The sequence below is a fragment of the Corella eumyota genome, chromosome 1 (assembly GCF_963082875.1).
Source record: "Corella eumyota chromosome 1, kaCorEumy4.1, whole genome shotgun sequence".
In the NCBI taxonomy this organism is placed as follows: domain Eukaryota; kingdom Metazoa; phylum Chordata; class Ascidiacea; order Phlebobranchia; family Corellidae; genus Corella; species Corella eumyota.
The window spans coordinates 200,907-222,353 of NC_137490.1; the positions used below are offsets into that span (position 1 = coordinate 200,907).

General features: G+C 31.2%; 3 protein-coding genes across 3 annotated transcripts; 2 read left to right on the forward strand and 1 right to left on the reverse strand.

Moving 5' to 3' along the window:
• The first annotated feature begins 54 nt into the window (after nucleotides 1-54).
• LOC145746492 (uncharacterized) lies at nucleotides 55-8,887 on the forward strand. Its single transcript, XM_082564789.1, has 11 exons — nucleotides 55-773; nucleotides 1,206-1,381; nucleotides 1,563-1,716; nucleotides 1,779-1,965; nucleotides 2,111-2,213; nucleotides 2,276-2,433; nucleotides 2,490-2,599; nucleotides 3,042-3,212; nucleotides 3,288-3,388; nucleotides 4,117-4,256; nucleotides 8,459-8,887. The coding sequence occupies exons 1-11, from the start codon at nucleotides 116-118 to the stop codon at nucleotides 8,553-8,555; spliced, it is 2,055 nt and encodes a 684-aa protein (XP_082420915.1). The 5' UTR covers nucleotides 55-115; the 3' UTR covers nucleotides 8,556-8,887.
• On the reverse strand, nucleotides 8,722-9,223 carry LOC145746512 (uncharacterized). The gene has a single exon (XM_082564811.1). The coding sequence runs from the start codon at nucleotides 9,221-9,223 to the stop codon at nucleotides 8,738-8,740; it is 486 nt and encodes a 161-aa protein (XP_082420937.1). The 3' UTR covers nucleotides 8,722-8,737.
• Nucleotides 9,224-14,107: 4,884 nt separating this feature from the next.
• Nucleotides 14,108-21,423, forward strand: LOC145760236 (heat shock protein 75 kDa, mitochondrial-like). The gene is made up of 15 exons (XM_082574115.1): nucleotides 14,108-14,263; nucleotides 14,325-14,420; nucleotides 15,308-15,414; nucleotides 15,901-16,144; nucleotides 16,538-16,670; nucleotides 17,020-17,203; nucleotides 17,680-17,816; nucleotides 18,006-18,221; nucleotides 19,061-19,208; nucleotides 19,381-19,508; nucleotides 19,800-19,919; nucleotides 20,164-20,335; nucleotides 20,676-20,833; nucleotides 20,941-21,117; nucleotides 21,196-21,423. The coding sequence occupies exons 1-14, from the start codon at nucleotides 14,158-14,160 to the stop codon at nucleotides 21,113-21,115; spliced, it is 2,124 nt and encodes a 707-aa protein (XP_082430241.1). The 5' UTR covers nucleotides 14,108-14,157; the 3' UTR covers nucleotides 21,116-21,117; nucleotides 21,196-21,423.
• The last annotated feature ends 24 nt before the right edge of the window (nucleotides 21,424-21,447 follow it).

Consider the following 21,447-nt stretch of genomic DNA (forward strand, 5'->3'; position numbering starts at 1 on the left):
TTATTTGACATTGTTTAATTAATATTAGTGGTTATTGTAAGGTTTTATGTATCTAAAAATTATTTAAAATTTAACGTCTAATATTTATTTTGTTTAAATCTTTTAGGTTTTTAAAATGGTCGAGTTTTCACTCGTTCATCTTGGTTGTTTAATTAAATTTAAAACCAGGGTTTCCAATCAAAAAACTGTTTTATTTGCTTCAATTTTCGAGAAAAAATATCAAGAACTTCAGTTTAGAAATGAAATCCATCTTGAATTGAGCGGGGAATGTGACATAATTGCAGCAGATAAAGCTTGTGACCTACATGTGTGTCGACCGATGTTATTGGTGGGCAATGAATCGAGGATAAACTTGATTCAACTTGTTGATTTTGTTGAACTTAAAGTTGTATTTGTTGATCAACATCGATTTAAATTTAATCGACAAAATACTTGGATCGTTGACGGTCCTGGTTTCATTCATATCAACAACAATGAAAATCAACAACTAAACAATCCCAAAACCCAACTTGTTTATTACAAAGACAATGAACCATTGTTGACTTCATTTCCCAGTGTTTCCAAAATTTTTTGCATCAATAACACAAATGATTTTAGTTTTTTAGCAACAGTGGATGCCAATTCTTATTCAGAAGTTTCAGGGAAACACTGTTTTGGTCGCAAATGGGTGAGCATTGAATTTAATGGATCGAAGGTGAATCTGACTGAATGGAGTCTAATTCCTCATCAATATTGTGACATCATAACTTCAGTTTATTTAATAAACAATCGAGGTGAAAATTTTAAAACAATTTTTTAAAAATGTTATAACCTTCATTTTTTTTGTTATTTACTTGACAATTGGTTTTGCTAACCTAAGTAAGTTCTGTTAGAATTTTACTAAGGGTTGCTACTCTTGTGCCAAGGTTCTGGGTTAGATTCCCACTGCTCTTATACTGTTACTCCCTTAAGTAAGGCGCTATAAACAGTACAAACTCCTGCTAAGCCAGCACTTAATCAGCAGCATAATTACCGGGCAATTATAATCTATAATATCCCAAACTGGCAAAGGCCACTTGAGACTGGGTAGTGGTAACAAATGTTACTCTATGTTTAGGTCACGCATTCGACCTTCCCACATCGAGGATAAAGATACAAAAAACAATGCACGCTTGACTTTATCTTTATCCCAGTTGTTTTTTAACAAAAATTCCTATTTTTTTTAGAGGTTTTGATAACTACAAGCTGTTGTCAATTATTACACATTAAAGATGGGATTGTTTTAAGGTGTTGTGACATCACTGTAAGTGATTGTGATGTCATAAAACTGGTGAATGATTTAATTATTTTGTTCGAAGAAAAGAAAAATGAAATTTGTTTTGTGGATTTCAATCAACTAAAGGTAAATGAAGTTTTTTATTTAATTTTAAAATTATAAATTTATTTAATTTTTGTAATAATAATCTTTATTTTTATTAATTGTTTTTTTTAAGGTAACTGCTTCGCTTAAAAATGTTTCACAATCATTTTTTTGCTTTTTTTTATCTTTTTCATTTAAATTAAATATTTTTTTGGCTTTGGAGGTTTTGGCCACTTGGGTTGGAGTGAGCAGTATTGCCATCGGAAACTTCCCAACACTAGATGGAGCCGAAGAGTTGCTTGTAATTGAGGATAAGAATTTGTTTATATGTGGTGTCACAAATCTGTTACAACTTTTGTCACCATCCGATAACAAAGGTTTGAGTAAAAAATTTTTATTATTTTAAAATTCTTTTTTTTTTTTAAATATGTTTTTTTAGAAATAAAACAACGGAGCAGAAGTGATGACTTCGATGATATATTCGTGCAACAGAGTAGTAGTTGTGACATATTTGATGACACACTTATGCCACAAAAGGATGGCACATGTGATGTCATGACACAAAAAATTGCTGAGAATTTAAAATTTGTCACAAATTGTCACAAGTCTGATGCCAATAATTCTAGGTAAAAAATATATTATAAAATTTTTAGTTTAAAAAATAAGTTTAAAATTTAAGTTGCTTTTAAACCAAAAATATTAACTATTTTGTGTTTTTTTACACTTTTTTTTATGTTTTAGTTACAAAAAAAGCGTTTTTTATATTTTTAGTTTAATTCTTAAAGAAAAAGAAAAACTTTTAATAAAATCGCAAAACTCTTTGAAGACAATAAACAACAACATTATGACATCACAAGACTCAACTCTTTATCCGGTAACAAATTTTTTTTAATTAAATTATATTAATATTTATTAGAAAAAAAATTTTTTTTTTAGGTGAAACCTTCAGATTTGGTCGATTTATTTTCAGGGTTGCCAGTTAAAAATGATGCCAAACCCGAAAGTGAAAAATATTTAAAATTAGAAAAGATTTGGCAACATCATGTGTTAGATCATTGGGTTGTAGGAGTTGAACTCAAAAATATTTCGAAAAGGTGAAATATTTAAACAAGGGTTTTCATAAAATAATTTATTTATTTTTTGTTTTTAGTGGTTTAAGAAATTTTTCGATGATTTTGAACCCACTCTCTAGCACCACCAAGTGTACAATTTCTTTAACTTCTTCAGTTTTTGAAAGAAATCAACTCGAGAAAATTAAAAGTATAAAAAATTTAATAATAAAAAGTTTTAAAATTCCATTGGGAATGGGTGTGTTGTTATAAAGTTTTTTGTAAACGCCGGGCTTAAGGGTAAATACTGTGTCATTGGTGCGGCTCGAACCCGAAACCTTTTGTTGTGTTTAAGCTATCTGTAAACGCCGGGCTCAAGGGCGAATGGTGTGGCATTGGTGCGACTCAAACCCTAAACTTTTTGTTGTGTTTAAGCTATCTGTAAACGCCAGACTTAAGGGTGAATAAAACCCGAAACCTTTTGGCTCATAATCTAATGCCATAACCAGTTCACCACACTGCTATACTTGACAGTCCCAATAAATACCAAATTCTTCTAAACAGAGATTTTTTTGATAATTCAGCCCCGAGTCTGATGGCACTTTTTACCATCGTCTTTTTTCTACTTATTTTAATTTATTTATTTTTTACAGTTGCTCCACCGGGTGGCACATTTTTTGTTGTTTCACGGATAAGTTTATCCTCTATTTCCACCTTTCAAATTTTTATCCTCGCTGAGACCTCTAGTGGACAAAATATCTCACTTTGCGCCGGAAATATTGAAACCAATTTAAAAAAAAACTTTGTTGATTTAACGAAACAAGGTGATTGGAACTTTATTATTTTTTAATTAATATTTAATTAATTGTACAAACTTAAATTATTTAAAATATTTTCAGATTTATCATTGGAGGAATTTCTATCCATTCAAAGTTGTTTAATCAACCAATCAGAATGCTCCATTTCCTCACAATTTGACGACGTTTCAACTTTGTTTGAGGTGACATAAATTATTAATTGTTTTCTTGGTTGGTTTAATTTATTTATCCTCAATGTGGGAAGGGTAATTTCAAGACTTAGAGTAACATTTGTTACCGTGACCCAGTCTCAAAATGACTTTAGCAGTTTGGGATATTATAGATAATTGCTCGATAATTACGCTGCTGATTAAGTGCTGGCTCAGCAGGAGTTCATACTATTTCAAGGGCAGGCAGCGTAGTGTAGTGGTAAGAACATTTGCTGCACCACCAGGAGGTCGTGGGTTCAATCCCCACTGATCTCATGCTGTAGCGCCCTTGAGTAAGGCGCTATAAACGGTATAAACTCCTGCTGAGCCAGCACTTAATCAGCAGCTTAATTATCGAGCAATTATAATCTATAATATCCCAAACTGCTAAAGTCATTTTGAAACTAGGTCGTATATATTTAGGTCACGCATTTGACCTTCCCACATTGGGAATAAAGATATGTACAAAAAAAAGAAGGCACCACAGCATGAAAGCAGTGGGGATCAAACCCAACACCTAATGTAATCAATACACCATGTTGTCATTAACTATTGTCATGTTTTAACTGTAGAAGTTGTCTTTTCAGTTAAAATCAATTTATTCATTAAATAAACACAAATGCTACAAAAACATCAGGTTAAGATTTAAACATTGGAAAAACGAAAAAATAAAAGCACGTAAAATGTTTGGCTTATTTACAAAATATATCACTTTATTTCAGATCATTTTGAAGGAACTTGATTTTAAATATTTTGGGAAATTTCGTTGTTTTATTTGCTTCCAATTTGGAATATTTTGTTTCGTTAAAATTCAAATAATTTCAAAATCAAGAAGATCAGTTCGATTTTATTTTGCAAGCAAGTAAGTATTAAAGTTGTTACCCAATTTAAAGTTGTTACCCAATTAAAATTTAAAGTTGTTACCCAATTACAATTTAAAGTTGTTACCCAATTACAATTTAAAGTTGTTACCCAATTACAATTTAAAGTTGTTACCCAATTAAAATATAAAGTTGTTACCCAATTAAAATATAAAGTTGTTACTCAATTTAAAGTTGTTACCCAATTACAATTTAAAGTTGTTACCCAATTAAAATTTAAAGTTGTTACTCAATTTAAAGTTGTTACCCAATTACAATTTAAAGTTGTTACCCAATTACAATTTAAAGTTGTTACCCTATTACAATTTAAAGTTGTTACCCAATTACAATTTAAAGTTGTTACCCAATTACAATTTAAAGTTGTTACCCAATTACAATTTAAAGTTGTTACCCAATTACAATTTAAAGTTGTTACCCAATTACAATTTAAAGTTGTTACCCAATTACAATTTAAAGTTGTTACCCAATTACAATTTAAAGTTGTTACCCAATTTAAAGTTGTTACTCAATTTAAAGTTGTTACCCAATTACAATTTAAAGTTGTTACCCAATTACAATTTAAAGTTGTTACCCAATTAAAATTTAAAGTTGTTACCCAATTACAATTTAAAGTTGTTACCCAATTTAAAGTTGTTACCCAATTACAATTTCAAGTTGTTACCCAATTACAATTTAAAGTTGTTACCCAATTAAAATTTCAAGTTGTTACCCAATTACAATTTAAAGTTGTTACCCAATTATAATTTAAAGTTGTTACCCAATTACAATTTCAAGTTGTTACCCAATTAAAATTTCAAGTTGTTACCCAATTAAAATTTCAAGTTGTTACCCAATTAAAATTTAAAGTTGTTACCCAATTAAAATTTAAAGTTGTTACTCAATTTAAAGTTGTTACCCAATTACAATTTAAAGTTGTTACCCAATTACAATTTAAAGTTGTTATCCAATTACAATTTAAAGTTGTTACCCAATTACAATTTCAAGTTGTTACCCAATTACAATTTAAAGTTGTTACCCAATTAAAATTTCAAGTTGTTACCCAATTACAATTTAAAGTTGTTACCCAATTAAAATTTAAAGTTGTTACTCAATTTAAAGTTGTTACCCAATTACAATTTAAAGTTGTTACCCAATTAAAATTTAAAGTTGTTACTCAATTTAAAGTTGTTACCCAATTACAATTTAAAGTTGTTACCCAATTACAATTTAAAGTTGTTACCCAATTAAAATTTAAAGTTGTTACTCAATTTAAAGTTGTTACCCAATTAAAATTTAAAGTTGTTACCCAATTACAATTTAAAGTTGTTACCCAATTACAATTTAAAGTTGTTACCCAATTACAATTTCAAGTTGTTACCCAATTACAATTTAAAGTTGTTACCCAATTACAATTTAAAGTTGTTACCCAATTACAATTTAAAGTTGTTACCCAATTACAATTTCAAGTTGTTACCCAATTACAATTTCAAGTTGTTGCCCAATTACAATTTCAAGTTGTTACCCAATTACAATTTCAAGTTGTTACCCAATTACAATTTAAAGTTGTTACCCAATTTAAAGTTGTTACTCAATTTAAAGTTGTTACCCAATTACAATTTAAAGTTGTTACCCAATTACAATTTCAAGTTGTTACCCAATTACAATTTCAAGTTGTTACCCAATTACAATTTAAAGTTGTTACCCAATTACAATTTAAAGTTGTTACCCAATTACAATTTCAAGTTGTTACCCAATTACAATTTCAAGTTGTTACCCAATTACAATTTAAAGTTGTTACCCAATTACAATTTAAAGTTGTTACCCAATTTAAAGTTGTTACTCAATTTAAAGTTGTTACCCAATTACAATTTAAAGTTGTTACCCAATTACAATTTAAAGTTGTTACCCAATTTCAATTTAAAGTTGTTACCCAATTACAATTTAAAGTTGTTATCCAATTAAAATTTAAAGTTGTTACCCAATTACAATTTAAAGTTGTTACCCAATTACAATTTCAAGTTGTTACCCAATTACAATTTAAAGTTGTTACCCAATTACAATTTAAAGTTGTTACCCAATTACAATTTCAAGTTGTTACCCAATTAAAATATAAAGTTGTTACCCAATTACAATTTAAAGTTGTTACCTAATTACAATTTAAAGTTGTTACCCAATTAAAATATAAAGTTGTTACCCAATTTAAAGTTGTTACCCAATTTAAATATAAAGTTGTTACCCAATTACAATTTAAAGTTGTTACCCAATTACAATTTAAAGTTGTTACCCAATTACAATTTCAAGTTGTTACCCAATTAAAATTTAAAGTTGTTACCCAATTACAATTTAAAGTTGTTACCCAATTTAAAGTTGTTACCCAATTTAAAGTTGTTACCCAATTACAATTTAAAGTTGTTACCCAATTACAATTTAAAGTTGTTACCCAATTACAATTTCAAGTTGTTACCCAATTACAATTTAAAGTTGTTACCCAATTACAATTTAAAGTTGTTACCCAATTACAATTTAAAGTTGTTACCCAATTACAATTTAAAGTTGTTACCCAATTATAATTTAAAGTTGTTACCCAATTACAATTTAAAGTTGTTACCCAATTACAATTTAAAGTTGTTACCCAATTATAATTTAAAGTTGTTACCCAATTATAATTTAAAGTTGTTACCCAATTACAATTTAAAGTTGTTACCCAATTACAATTTAAAGTTGTTACCCAATTAAAATATAAAGTTGTTACCCATTTAAAATTTAAAGTTGTTACCCAATTACAATTTAAAGTTGTTACCCAATTACAATTTCAAGTTGTTACCCAATTACAATTTAAAGTTGTTACCCAATTAAAATTTAAAGTTGTTACCCAATTAAAATTTAAAGTTGTTACCCAATTACAATTTAAAGTTGTTACCCAATTACAATTTAAAGTTGTTACCCAATTACAATTTAAAGTTGTTACCCAATTACAATTTAAAGTTGTTACCCAATTAAAATTTAAAGTTGTTACCCAATTATAATTTAAAGTTGTTACCCAATTAAAATTTAAAGTTGTTACCCAATTATAATTTAAAGTTGTTACCCAATTACAATTTAAAGTTGTTACCCAATTACAATTTAAAGTTGTTACCCAATTTAAAGTTGTTACCCAATTAAAATTTAAAGTTGTTACCCAATTATAATTTAAAGTTGTTACCCAATTATAATTTAAAGTTGTTACCCAATTACAATTTAAAGTTGTTACCCAATTACAATTTAAAGTTGTTACCCAATTACAATTTAAAGTTGTTACCCAATTACAATTTCAAGTTGTTACCCAATTACAATTTAAAGTTGTTACCCAATTACAATTTCAAGTTGTTACCCAATTACAATTTAAAGTTGTTACCCAATTACAATTTAAAGTTGTTACCCAATTACAATTTAAAGTTGTTACCCAATTACAATTTAAAGTTGTTACCCAATTAAAATATAAAGTTGTTACCCATTTAAAATTTAAAGTTGTTACCCAATTACAATTTAAAGTTATTACCCAATTACAATTTCAAGTTGTTACCCAATTACAATATAAAGTTGTTACCCATTTAAAATTTAAAGTTGTTACCCAATTACAATTTAAAGTTGTTACCCAATTACAATTTCAAGTTGTTACCCAATTACAATTTAAAGTTGTTACCCAATTACAATTTAAAGTTGTTACCCAATTACAATTTAAAGTTGTTACCCAATTAAAATATAAAGTTGTTACCCATTTAAAATTTAAAGTTGTTACCCAATTACAATTTAAAGTTGTTACCCAATTACAATTTAAAGTTGTTACTCAATTACAATTTCAAGTTGTTACCCAATTTAAAGTTGTTACCCAATTAAAATTTAAAGTTGTTACCCAATTAAAATATAAAGTTGTTACCCATTTAAAATTTAAAGTTGTTACCCAATTACAATTTAAAGTTGTTACCCAATTACAATTTAAAGTTGTTACCCAATTACAATTTAAAGTTGTTACCCAATTAAAATTTAAAGGTGTTACCCAATTAAAATTTAAAGGTGTTACCCAATTAAAATTTAAAGTTGTTACCCAATTACAATTTAAAGTTGTTACCTAATTAAAATTTAAAGTTGTTACCCAATTATAATTTAAAGTTGTTACCTAATTATAATTTAAAGTTGTTACCCAAAATCTTTTTTTTATTTTTAGAACCAAAATGGTGGAAGATTTGTTTTGTAAATGTTGCTCACAAAAGTCTTCAACAAATCTTAAAATACATTTTTATCAGCATAAAACTAAATGTTAGTTAACATTACAGAATTTTATAATAAAATTTTGATTTTGAAGTAACCACGTGTTAGGAAATAATAATCGACAAAAAGTCACTATTTAAACACGACCACGCTGATATTTCATTAATTTTTAACCAAACTTTATAGTTGAAATAAGTTAATCGTTGTGCTACTCGATTTACTTTGGGCCGAACTTTTACTTTTTTTGCATTTTCTCTTCGGTTCTTCTCAAGTTATTTTCAGTTTTCTTGATTTCACTTTGTTTTATTTCATCATTTGACCAATCAGTAGCTTGTTTGTAAGCTTCAATTGCCTCGGTGTATTTAGAAACTGCTTCGCTGTATCGAGAATTGCGTTTATACCACGAACCAATGTTGTTTAAGAGAGCTCCGTAAACTTGATATTTTTGTTTATTCTCGATCGTATTCATCAATCTGAGCCCCTCTGTATTTGTTTGAAAGTAGTCGATATCTGCCAACCTCTCGCAATACCCGATATCACACAAACATTCACTCAGTTTAATAACTTTTAGTTCCGCGTTTACTCCAGGTAAGTTTTTCATTCTTAATTTAAGTTTACGCATGAGTGGAATCACGTGATGCTGTACAACACTTTTCATGTTTTGATCTTCTTCCAACATTTTTTGAACTGAAACACTTATCCCCCAAACACACAACCTCATATTCTTAACATCATTGTCCGGGTCGTTATTATCCTCTAATAAGGAAAATGCGATCGAGGAAAATAGAATGGACTTCACGTATTTATTCTGGACATGAAGGTTGTTAGATACAGATTTGACTTGTGATGCAGTTAGCTGAGTTTTGTTTCGAATTATTAAAGTTATTTTGACCCGAATGCCAGAAACCGAATCCAACATATTTGCTTTTACAGAAAACTTGTACAAAGAAACCAAATTCGAAATATTTTGTATTTCTGGATCAAATTTCGATTGCCTTGATGCGTTAACATAGACTAAGTCAATATTATTTTCAATGCGAAGTTTGACGATTGTATCTATAAAAATTTTAAGTTTATAAACAGATTGCATAAAATTTTGTTAATTTCTAATAATTTGTATTATTTTAATTTTTCAAATATGAAGTCAGTAAAAAACTAAATTAAAATTGATGATAATAATAAAGAACCTTTTAGTTTACATTGTGACGTAACAAAGTTTACTCAGTAAACAAAATTATCAAATTTTTGCAGTAAAAACTTTATTGCCAGTTTTATGAAAGTTTTATCTTTGTTTTGTACGCGATTTATAACAAAACAACTTCTGTTACGTCACAATACAAATATTGCGGTATAAACTGACACGAACCAGCAGCGTGGTGTTGTGGTAAGAACACTTGCTACACCACCATGAAGTCATGGGTTTAATCCCCACTGATCTCATGCTGTACTGCCCTTGAGTAAGGCACTATAAACGGTATAAACTCCTGCTGAGCCAACACTTAATCAGCAGTGTAATTACCGAGCAATTATAATCTATAATATCCTAAACTGCCACAGGCAACTCGAGACTGGGTTAGAGTAACTTATGTTACTCTATGTTTAGGTCGCGCATTCAACCTTCCCACATCGAGGATAAACAAAAATTATTGTCAAAAAACTTTTTCTTTTCATTCGCTATGTTTATTTACAGATGAAACAAACCTTGGTAATCGATGATTTCCATAAGTTGTGCCGTCGATGGTCCATCTAAAATACACAATGAGTAAGAAAATGTTTCATTAGGATACAAATAGGCTTTCATAGTCTAGCTATACATGGGATTGCTTTATTGCTCCAACCAAAGAACTTGGTTAAATTATAAGTGTCCTCATTATTAAATAGGTGTCTAACTTACTTTTTGTCTGGGTCGGAAGGCTGGCAACATTGGTAGCAAGGTCACTAGTCGTTGGATCATTTGTTTCCATGTTGTCCTCTGACAATCTCGATGATTGAGCATTGTAGGTTGGATCGGGAACCCCAGATGACGTAGGTTGGCTTTTAGATGTTGGGGTATCTAGCCTCAGTGACGTAACAGTTGGTTGTGACGTGGGCTGGCCTTCCGATGACGTCATGTTGTCTGGTGCAAATGATGTAACAGTTGGTTGTGACGTAGGTTGGTCACTTATTACCAAGTTTTGAAGTGACGCAGTTGTTTGGTGACCTTGCCAATAAAATAATATTTAATTTTTAAATAAGTTATCTTTTGAATATTTTTAAACAAGGAAATGACGTTAATAATAAACTTTCCTTTCACTTCTAAGCTTACATTGTGACGTAACAAAGCCTACTCATTCAACAAAAATATTAGCATTTTTGTAGGCAAAGCTTGATTGCCAGTTTAATAAGAGTTTTATCTTTGTTTTGTACACGATTTATAACATCACAACCTTTGTTACGTCATAAAAAAGAACTTGCTTAATATTTAAGCACTTAAAAATTCTTTTCTCGATTCAAATTTTAGGTAATTTTAAAATTAAATGCTATTACGAATGTTTGAACAAACCTTCGTAGTCGATAGTTTCCATTGATTGTGACGTCACAGAAACATCTATAAACAATAATTTGTTAAAATTTTTAATAAAACTACAGGTAGCCTGTTCTAAAGGTTCTTTCTACTAACTTTTCTTAAATTGAAAATGTGACTTTTTTAGCCTAGCCATATGTAGGCTTACAATATTACTTGGAATTAAAATTGTTGCCCACAACCAAATATTAATATATTAGTGTCACTGAAACCTACTTGTTAGATTGGTTGTCTGGTTCGGCTCGCTTACAACATTGGTAGTTAAAATAGTTATTGCTGGTGGTGGATCATTTATTCTGTTGTTGTCTTCATTCATTCTTTCTATTCCCAAGGAGGTGTTTGGCGAAAAATAATCGGGGTAGGTTGACCCGGAAACCTCAGATGACGTAGGTTGGCCTTTAAACGTTGACAGGCTATTCAACCCCAGTGGCGTAACAGTTGGTTGTGACGTAGATGGGTCACTTATTGCTAAGTTTTGAAACTCAAGTGACGCAGTTGTTGGTTGACCTTACCAATGAAAAAATAATATTTAATTTTAAATAAGTAGGCTTACAATATTACTTGGAATTAAAATTGTTGCCCACAACCAAATATTAATAGTTTATTGTCATTAAAACTTACTTGCTGGAGTTTCTAACGATCTTCCTATTCCCGACGAAAAAGGATTTGGGTAAGCTAAATCGGGAACCCCAGATGACGTAGGCTGGTCCTCAATTGTTAACGGGGTATCTAGCCTCAATGGCGTAACAGTTGGTTGTGACGTAGGTTGGTCACTTATTACCAAGTTTTGAAGTGATGCAGTTGTTTGGTGACCTTGCCAATGAATAAATATTTAATTTTTAAATAAGTTAACTTTTGAATATTTTTAAACATTGAGGATGACGTTAATAATAAACTTTTCTTTCACTTCTAAGCTTACATTGTGACGTAACAAAGTTTACTCAGTAAATAAAATTATTAGCATTTTTGCAGTAAAAACTTTATTGTCAGATTTATAAAAGTTTTATCTTTGTTTTGTACGCGATATATAACATAACAATCTTTGTTACGTCATAAAAAAGAACTTGCTTGATATTTAAGCACTTGAAAATTCTTTTCTCGATTCAAATTTTAGGTAATTTTAAAATGAAATGCTATTACGAATGTTTGAACGAACCTTCGTAGTCGATAGTTTCCATTGAATGTGACGTCACAGAAACATCTATAAACAACAATTTGTTAAAATTTTTAATAAAACTACAGGTAGTCTGTTCCAAAGGTTCTTTCTACTAACTTTTCCTAAGTTAAAAATGTGACTTTTATAGCCTAGCCATATATAGGCTTACAATATTACTTGGAATTAAAATTGTCCACAAACAAATATTAATATATTAGAGTCACTGAAACCTACTTGTTGGATAGGGTGTTTGGTTTGGCTCGCTTACAACATTGGTAGTTAAAATAGTTATTGCTGGTGGTGGATCATTTATTCCCATAGTTTTTTTGTACAATCCATCTATCATTGTGTTTGGTGATTGAACACTGTTGGTTAAATCAGGAACCCCAGATGACGTAAACTGGCCTTCAAATAACCTCGCGTTTTCTGACTCAAATGACGTATTAGGTTGTTGTGATGTAGATGGGCCGGCAAAGGTCAAGTTTTGAACCCGTGACCCAGTGGATTGACCTTGTCAATTAAATGTTTTTTAAATAATATCAAGGAATTAGTTAAAAAGGCTTACAAACAAATATTAATATATTAGTGTCACTAAAACCTACTTGTTAGTTTGGGTGTTTGGTTTGGATCATTATCTTTGCCGATATCATCTAGAAGATTATTCATAACAGAGGTTTCCGGCGATAGAACGGATATCATAGATCGACTTTCCAACGACGGCATGTTTTCTGGCCCAAATGACGTTACATGTTGTTGTGACGTAGATTGACCTAACAGTGATGAAACAGGTAATTGTGACGTAGATTGGCCTAACAGTGATGAAACAAGTAATTGTGACGTAGATTGGCCTAACGGTGACGTAACAGGTGGTTGTGACGTAGATGGGCCGCCCAATGACGTCGGATTTTGAAACCTGTGTAACGCAGTGGGTTGACCTTGCCATGACCTTCTTTGAGATTCAGTTTGTGGTTCTGGGAAAAAATTTTAACAAAAACCGAGTTATATAAAAATAATTTTCGTTGTTAACTTGATTACAAACTGTTTGTGTATTAAGATTTTGTTTGTTAAAATAAAACAAACAGACGCGTTTTATTGCCTTTTAATGTTATTAAAACAATTCAATATTTAACATGCAACCGACCTAGTTATCCTTTTCTTAGATGGCACAATAAAAGCTATACAAAAAGCAGTAACGGAATTGCATATGAAATTAAAGTTTAAATTATTGTTTCTTTGTACCATTCAGGGTAATTAGCTTAACTGGTTAATTTTAGTTCTCCTAAAAATCCTGAATGCTGACTCATTATATTAACAAAAAGGGGCAACAACAAAATATAACAAGTTTTAAATTACTTGTCTGGTTTTTATATTCTAGACTTTTCTTTAAGTATTCCTCGTTATCCATGAATGGTTCTCCAGTTATCTTGTTTATTCTCCTTTTTTTTGTCGGGGTCATTTTGCAACTTTTTGTTTAAAAGTTAAACGATATCTAAACTTTTTAGATTTGCCTACAGAAATTACAATAACTTTAAATATTACAAAACCTTGGACACTTTCTTTCAACGTTTCTTTTACTAAACATTTAAAAGACAAAACATTCAAAGTTGATAATAGGAACGCCCTTAAACAATAGTTAAATATTAACTATTTTACTTCCTAGTAATACTTATGATTCCTATTTTACATAACAAAAATTAAGCTTTAAAAAGCGTGAATTGGGGTAAATTCAAAACAGAAGTTCAACAAAAAACTAAATAAATTAAAAATCGGTTTTGTGTTTTCCTCGGTTGATAATAGTTAAGAAAATTATGATCTTTTTCCATTCTTATTGTTGTTGTTAGCCAACCAATGTGAAAATAAAGCTTTCGCCATGCTTCAAGATTTTACCGAAAAAAATTAATTTTTCAACTTTAATTTATGTTAATTTTCGGTTAAAATGGCTTTAAATGTTTCAAAATGTTCGCAGTTTTTATTAAGAAGAATTTCAGCTTCCGTGAATCGACAAATTTTGTTTTCAAGTTCATTAAAATCTTCAAATAAAAGTAAGTTTCATTTAATAAAGAATTCATGGAATTACAATCTGACAATAAAACTTGGTTTTAGTTTGTTCAATATCGGCCCTAAGACCCACATTGAGGATAAACTCTTGCTCAACAAAGTTTTATTCAACCAAACTTGAAACCAACTCTGAAACTGAAGGTTAGTTTTTATCTTCAACAATTTACTTTTAAATTTAAGTTCTTATAATAAAAAAAGTATATTCTGATATTGCAATAAACTCATAGTAGTCATTTTTATGGAGTAAAGCTTTAGGGGATCTACCCAAAAGGCGGGGGTCAAGGGATTTACTAAATAGGAAAAATTTACCCCAATCTATTTTTTGAAAAATTAGGATAATGTTTAGTTATCAAAATTTCGATTCATTTATTCACCTTTGACCGGCAGCGTTGTGTAATGGTAAGAACACTTCCTACACTACATGAGGTCGTGGGTCCAATTCCCAGTGATCTCATGTTGTAGCACCCTTAAGTAAGGCGCTATAAACGGTGTAAACTTCTGCTAAGCTAGGACTTAATCAGTAGCATAATTATCGGACAATTATAATCTATAATATCTCAAACTGGCACAGGCAACTTGAGACTGGGTTGGAGTAACTGATGTTACTCTATGTTTAGGTCATGAAGTTGACCCTCCCACAGCGAGGATAAAGATATAAACAAAAAAAAAATTTAGTTGCAACTTACATTTTGTTTTGCTTTTACACAAGACCTGAAAAAATTCTTATTGTCACTTTTATTAAAAAATAATGATTGTCTTATTATTTAAACATTTCAAATTTGTTTTGGCTGCCCGATAAGACAGTTTAATTTATAGCACTACATTTGGTCTTTTTCCACAACATGGCAGTGGTGGGTATCAAACCCAGGACCTTCTGTAGTGTTCAGTATAAACTCTTCACAACATATTAATCTTTAAATATAACAACTTATTGTGTTTCCAGTTTTGCAAAAAAGACTTTGTATTTTTTTGGTTATAAAACATCAGATAATTCAATAAAATTTAAAATATTTTTACTGCAACTTTAGATTTAAATTGTGAGAAGGTCGTCGGGGCAACCGAGGCCCACGAGTTTCAAGCTGAGACCGCCGAGCTTTTAAATATCGTCGCTAAATCTTTATACTCAGAGAGCGAGGTGAACTTTTAATTATGTTTTACATATTTTAAAGTTTAATGCATTTCACCAAATTTGTATTTTGTATAAATTTTGTTTAAAAAGTCTATAAATTCTGCTTTTTTATTAACTTATTGGGAATTCTTAAGTTATGTAGTAACATGTTAGAACACTTGGCTTCACTACATCATGTCCTGGGTTAAATTCTTGCCTTTATGCTGTAACATCCTTGGTACAGCTGTAGCACTCTTACTGTGCCAAAAAAAACAATCAACAGCATAACTATGGGCAATTATAATCTATAATATCCAAAACTGCTAAAAGCAACTGGAGACTGGGTCGGCGTAGCAAATGTTACTCTGTGTTTGAGCCATATAGTCAACCTTTCCACATCAAGAATAAATAAATACGAGAATATATATTTACTTTTTTTTTGTAAAGTAAAGATACTATTACTTTATTTTTATGAAATTTAAACAAAATTTAACTTAAATTATTTTTGAAAAGGTTTTTATTCGAGAAATTGTCTCAAACGCCAGTGATGCTTTAGAGAAACTCCGCTACTCTCTTCTGACCTCTGGTGTTGAGAATGAAACTCCGATGGAGATCAATATTTACACCGACAAACAATCAAACACATTCACAATCGTCGACTCGGGAATAGGAATGACGAAACAAGAGTTGTTACAGAATATTGGAACTATTGCCCGGTCGGGGTCAAAAGCCTTCCTCAAAGTCATGTCAGAAAAAGGTAAAAAATTTAAAATTCTTTATTACTTGAAAAATATTTAAAATTTAAATCAATTAATAAAAGTTGATAATTAATTTTATATCTTTATCCTCGATGTGGAAAGGTCGAATGTGCAACTTAAACATAGCGTAACATCAGTTACTCCGACCCAGTCTCGAGTTGCCTGTGGCAATTTGGGATAATATAGATTATAATTGCTCGATAATTAAGCTGCTGATTAAGTGCTGGTTCAGCAGGAGTTTATACCGTTTATAGCACCTTACTCAAGAGCGCTACAGCATGAGAGTAGTGGGGATTGAACCCACGACCCCATGTGATAAAAAAAAGTGTTCTAACCACTACAAGCGACCACTAGGTTTCACTCTGTTAAGTTTATCCCCACTTTATTTTAAGGAGATGCAAACTCTTCGATCATCGGACAATTTGGGGTCGGATTTTACTCGACCTTCATGGTTGGAAGCGAGGTCACTGTGTTCACTAAATCCCACGAAGAGGGAAGTAAAGGGTACAAGTGGACTTCAAGGGGGTGAGTGTGGTTTTTAGGAGTAATAGTGTTGGGTTTTAAGGGAATGTAAAGGCAAAAGGAAGTGAGTGTGGATTTAAAGGGTTAAGTTTTGGGTTAAAGGGGTAAAAGGGGGGTTGTGGTTTAAAGTAAATGTGGGGTTGATAGTCAGCGGTTGGGGGCAAAATGTGAGGGTTCGAGGGGGTAAATTAAAGGGTTCAAGAAGGTATCAGGAGGGTGGGGGTTTTTAACCCTTGTCAAAATAATTTTTAAATGTTTTTATTTATTTTTTATTTTTAATATTGACATTGTAAAAATAAAATGACAACATCCCTCCTATGACATCATAAATAACCCAATTATGACATTACAGAGGGGTTTCATACGAGATCAGTGAAGCGGATAATGTCCTGCCAGGCACGAAGATTGTTGTGAGCTTGAAACCAGATTGCCGAGAGTTTGCAATCGAGGATAAAGTGAAGCAAATTGTTCAGAAACATTCGGCCTTCGTTGGATTTCCTGTGAAGTTGAACGGAAACATTCTCAACTCTGTGAAGGTGAAATTTAAGTTTTTTATTAAATGTTTGTAATTTTTTAATGCCCAAAATCTGACTAATTATAGTTAAAACGTGATATATTTTCAATTAATTTATTTGTGATCTTTGCTAGTCCCGAGTTGCCTGTGGCGTTTGGGGTATAATAGATTATAATTGCGATAAAGTGCTGGCTCAGCAGAAATTTATACTGTTTAAAGTGCCTTACTAAAAGGTACTACAGCATGAGATCAGTGGGGATCGAACCCTTGACCTCATGTGGTAAAACATAGTTTTTCGACCACTACACCATGTCGCCAGTTCTTTGGCTTTGGGTCAGATTCTTTTGTCATTTATGCTGTAAGGAACTTAACCTTTCTGCTGTGCCAAAAGAATTGTATTGGATAAGTATAATCACGACCTAAAACATGGCAGCGATGGGGGTCGAACTCAGGATCAAATTTTCATGAATTAGTAAACACTTATGGTAACTACTTTAGCCTTTGTGGACCCTTGAAGCGCGGGATATCGACGACGAACAACATCTCAATTTCTTTCAACATTTAAGTGGGAACCAAGATGAAAGATTTCTGTACAAATTATTTTATAAAACTGACGCCCCGCTCAATATAAGAAGGTCAATATATAACTAAATTGTTATTTTATATTTGTACTGAATTGGTTTGCGTAAATTGAGGATAAAGTTTTAACCTTTTATTTACAATTAAAAATTTATCCTCAATTTAAATTTTTCCAAATTTTTATTTTTTTTTAATTTAAATTTATCCTCAATTTAAATTTATCCTCAATTTAAATTTATCCTCAGTATATTTTATGTCGGGGAGTCTCGCCCCACAATCATGGACATGACGCGAGAGGGGTCAACATCGGGGGTTTCCCTTTACAGCAGAAGGGTCCTGGTTCAGAACAAGACGGAACATTTGATGCCCAAGTGGTTGAGATTTCTCCGTGGAGTCGTGGACTCGGAGGACATCCCACTCAACTTGAGTCGCGAGTTGTTGCAGAATAGTTCACTCATCAGGTTCGAGTTATTTTGATTTTTAATTGGGTTGTTATAAAAAATGTTTCAAAAACCTTTATTGGGTTATCCGAAAATAAGGGAGCAGAAATTAAAGGAAAGCATAAAACGGAGAGGCGGAATCCTAAATTATAACACGCAGAGAACGCAGAAATTTCAATGGCTGTTAGTTTAAAGATGCTTTCATTTGATTGTAAACCAAAAACCGACATATAAACATTTTTATAAACCCCCAGCTTACCCCTAACCCTCTTTTGTGTAATTCCGGTAAATTTTTATAACAATTTCGAACTAGATACAAATAAACAGTCAACGGATTTTTTATGTTTTATTTTTGTGAGATTCCGTCTCTCCTTTTTTGGCTTCCTTTATTTTCCATTCCCTTAAATTCCGCATTATCCTCCTCTATGTTATCACCATTCCTTCCATAAGTTAAACTATAACGTTGATGGCCCTAAGTCATGGTAAATAGAGATTATCCATAATGTGAATAGTTATACTCTGTGATGTCCAGTTTCTAACTTGCCCTAACTCTGTGTAAGTAAAGGTTAGTGATAGTGGTAAACAATACAAATTTTCCACTTTACTATTACCATCATTTAAACCATGACATTGCATACCATAACTACTTACAGTAATAATGTTTGTAATAGAATTAATAGAAAGATTTGTTGTTATGGCAACAGCAGTTATATTTTGTGTTAAAAAAAGTTGTAGAAAAAATAAAGTTAGTTTAATCAAAAATAATTAAGTTTTAAATCAGAATTAAGTTTTTTAAAATTGTTGTTAACTTTTTGTGAACTTCAGTTTTTATTTAAATTTTAAAAAAATCTTATTTTAAGAAAACTGAGGGAAACGCTGACGAGCCGATTAATTCGATTTTTCGTTGAACAAAGTAAAAAAGATCCCCAGAAATATCTGAAATTTCATGAAAATTATAAACTTTACTTAACTGAAGGAGTTCTAGCTGAAGATATACAAGAAAAAAGGGTAATTTTTTATATTATTTAATTTATCCTCGATGTGGGAAGGTCAACTTCTTGACCTTACCATAGAGTCCCATCTGTTACCCCACCCCAGTCTAAAGTCGGCTTCTCTATTTTTGATTTTAAGGATTGTAATTAAGTTAATTAGTTAAAAGCTAATTACTAATTAATCCTAGGAGGAAGTTGCTCAACTGCTCCGATATGAATCCTCCAACCTCCCAGAAGGAGAAGTAACCGGACTCAAAGATTACCTCAACAGAATGGACAAAGATCAGAGAAATATTTTCTATCTCTGTGCACCTAAGTAAGAACTTTTTTTATTTTAACATTATTGGGTAAATACTTTTAAAATCCATTCTTGCTACAAGTAGAGCTTCAAGTTTAACCATTTTTGGGTACTTAAAGTCCTGGGTTTGGTTCCCATTTTAGCCACCTTTAAAAGATGCAAACAGACAACATTCAAAAATATTCAGTTTTAGAAAAAGACATTAAATCTATAAACCATTAACCACATTTTTCAAAATAGATTTTTATTCAATATTTAAGTACTTTTATAATTTTCTCATTTTTTAATTTGCCTACTCATTATATTTAGTCGCAAATTAGCTGAGTCATCACCTTACTTTGAAGCTGTCAAGGGCAAAAACCTCGAAGTTTTATTCTGTTACGACTCGTACGATGAGATCACAATGTTACAACTTAAATCTTTTGACAGGTTTGGATAAATCTTTTCACTAAAGTCTATTTTATAAAACTTAAATATGGATTGTGTTATTATATTTGTGTGGTGTACTGTATAAAAATTGCATTTATTTTAAAGTTATATTCTTTTAAATTGATTATTTCTTTATTTTAGTTGAACAACCGTAGGTTTAACTCTTTTTAAATATAGAGAAATAAATATTGTTTGATAATTGGAATATTCATTGTTTAAACAATGCGTATTGTTTATTTCACAGCAAACAATTGTTCTCGCTTGAGAACGAGGTTACCTCCAACTTGTATCAACCTTCAACGACCTCAGACGAGGAAAAGGTCACCACTGAAGGGCTTAGTTTATCCTCAACAGAGAGCAAGGATTTAACTGAATGGGCAAAAGCCTCGCTCGATATGAAAGTTACAGATGTTAAGGTTAGAACTTTTATTTTGTCAATTCATCCTTGATGTGGGAAGGTCAACCTTACGACCTTAACATAGAGTAACAACTGTTACCCAAACCCAGTCTCAAGTTGCCTTTGGCAGTTTGGGACATTATAGATTATAATTGCCCGATAATTATACTGCTGATTAAGTGCTGACTCAGCAGGAGTTTATACCATCTGCTGTGCCTTACTCAAGGGCGCTACAGCGTAAGAGCAGTGGGAATCGAACCCAGAACCCCATATAGTCATCCAAAGTGTTCAAACCACTACACCCTACCAATAATACGAAGTCGAACCTTACACAGTTTTTAACTTGACCTTGAATAAAGGTGACAGACAAATTGGACAAGCACCCGGCCATGGTGACAGTTTGGGAGATGGGGTCAGTTCGACATTATCTCCGGAGCCAATATTTGACCGACCCCAAGGGTTTGAGTGAAGCTGAACGTTCTGCACTTTTTAAACCAACTCTACAGCTCAACTCTGGGTAGGCACTTTAAACTAAGAGTAGTAACTTTTTTTAGGAAATATTTTTGAGTATTTTCTTGGTAGACACTTTTATTTAGACTTAGAGTAAACACCTTCTTTATTTAGCCATCCAGTGGTGATAAAATTATCGAAGTTGTTGAAATTTGATGAAGATTTGGCAACCCTGGTTCTCGAACAATTGTACGACAACGCGATGATCTCTGCGGGGTTGGTCGACGATGCACGACCGATGGTGAATCGCTTGAACGAACTTTTATCAAAAGTCCTCGAAAAACACTAGAGGTCAGTGCACATCACTTAAAAATTTGATTCTAAAATCTTTTTATTTATGAAAGTTAAGCTTATTTTTTATTATTTTAGTGAAATTCACCAAAAAATGGAAAATTACAAAAACTTAACTTTGTGGTTAAAAGATCTTACGCTTGGTTTCCATGTAAATAAAGTTTTAAGTACAGAACTTACCCTCAAATTAATATTTTTGAGGGGTTTCTGCTGCAAAACATTACGGAAATGTCGTTTGCTGCTAAACCAATAAAAATTGTCTTTGTACAAAAATATAAAATTCTCTGAATGTTTTAAAACTTTTCGATTTAAATCCGAGTTTGGAGTTTT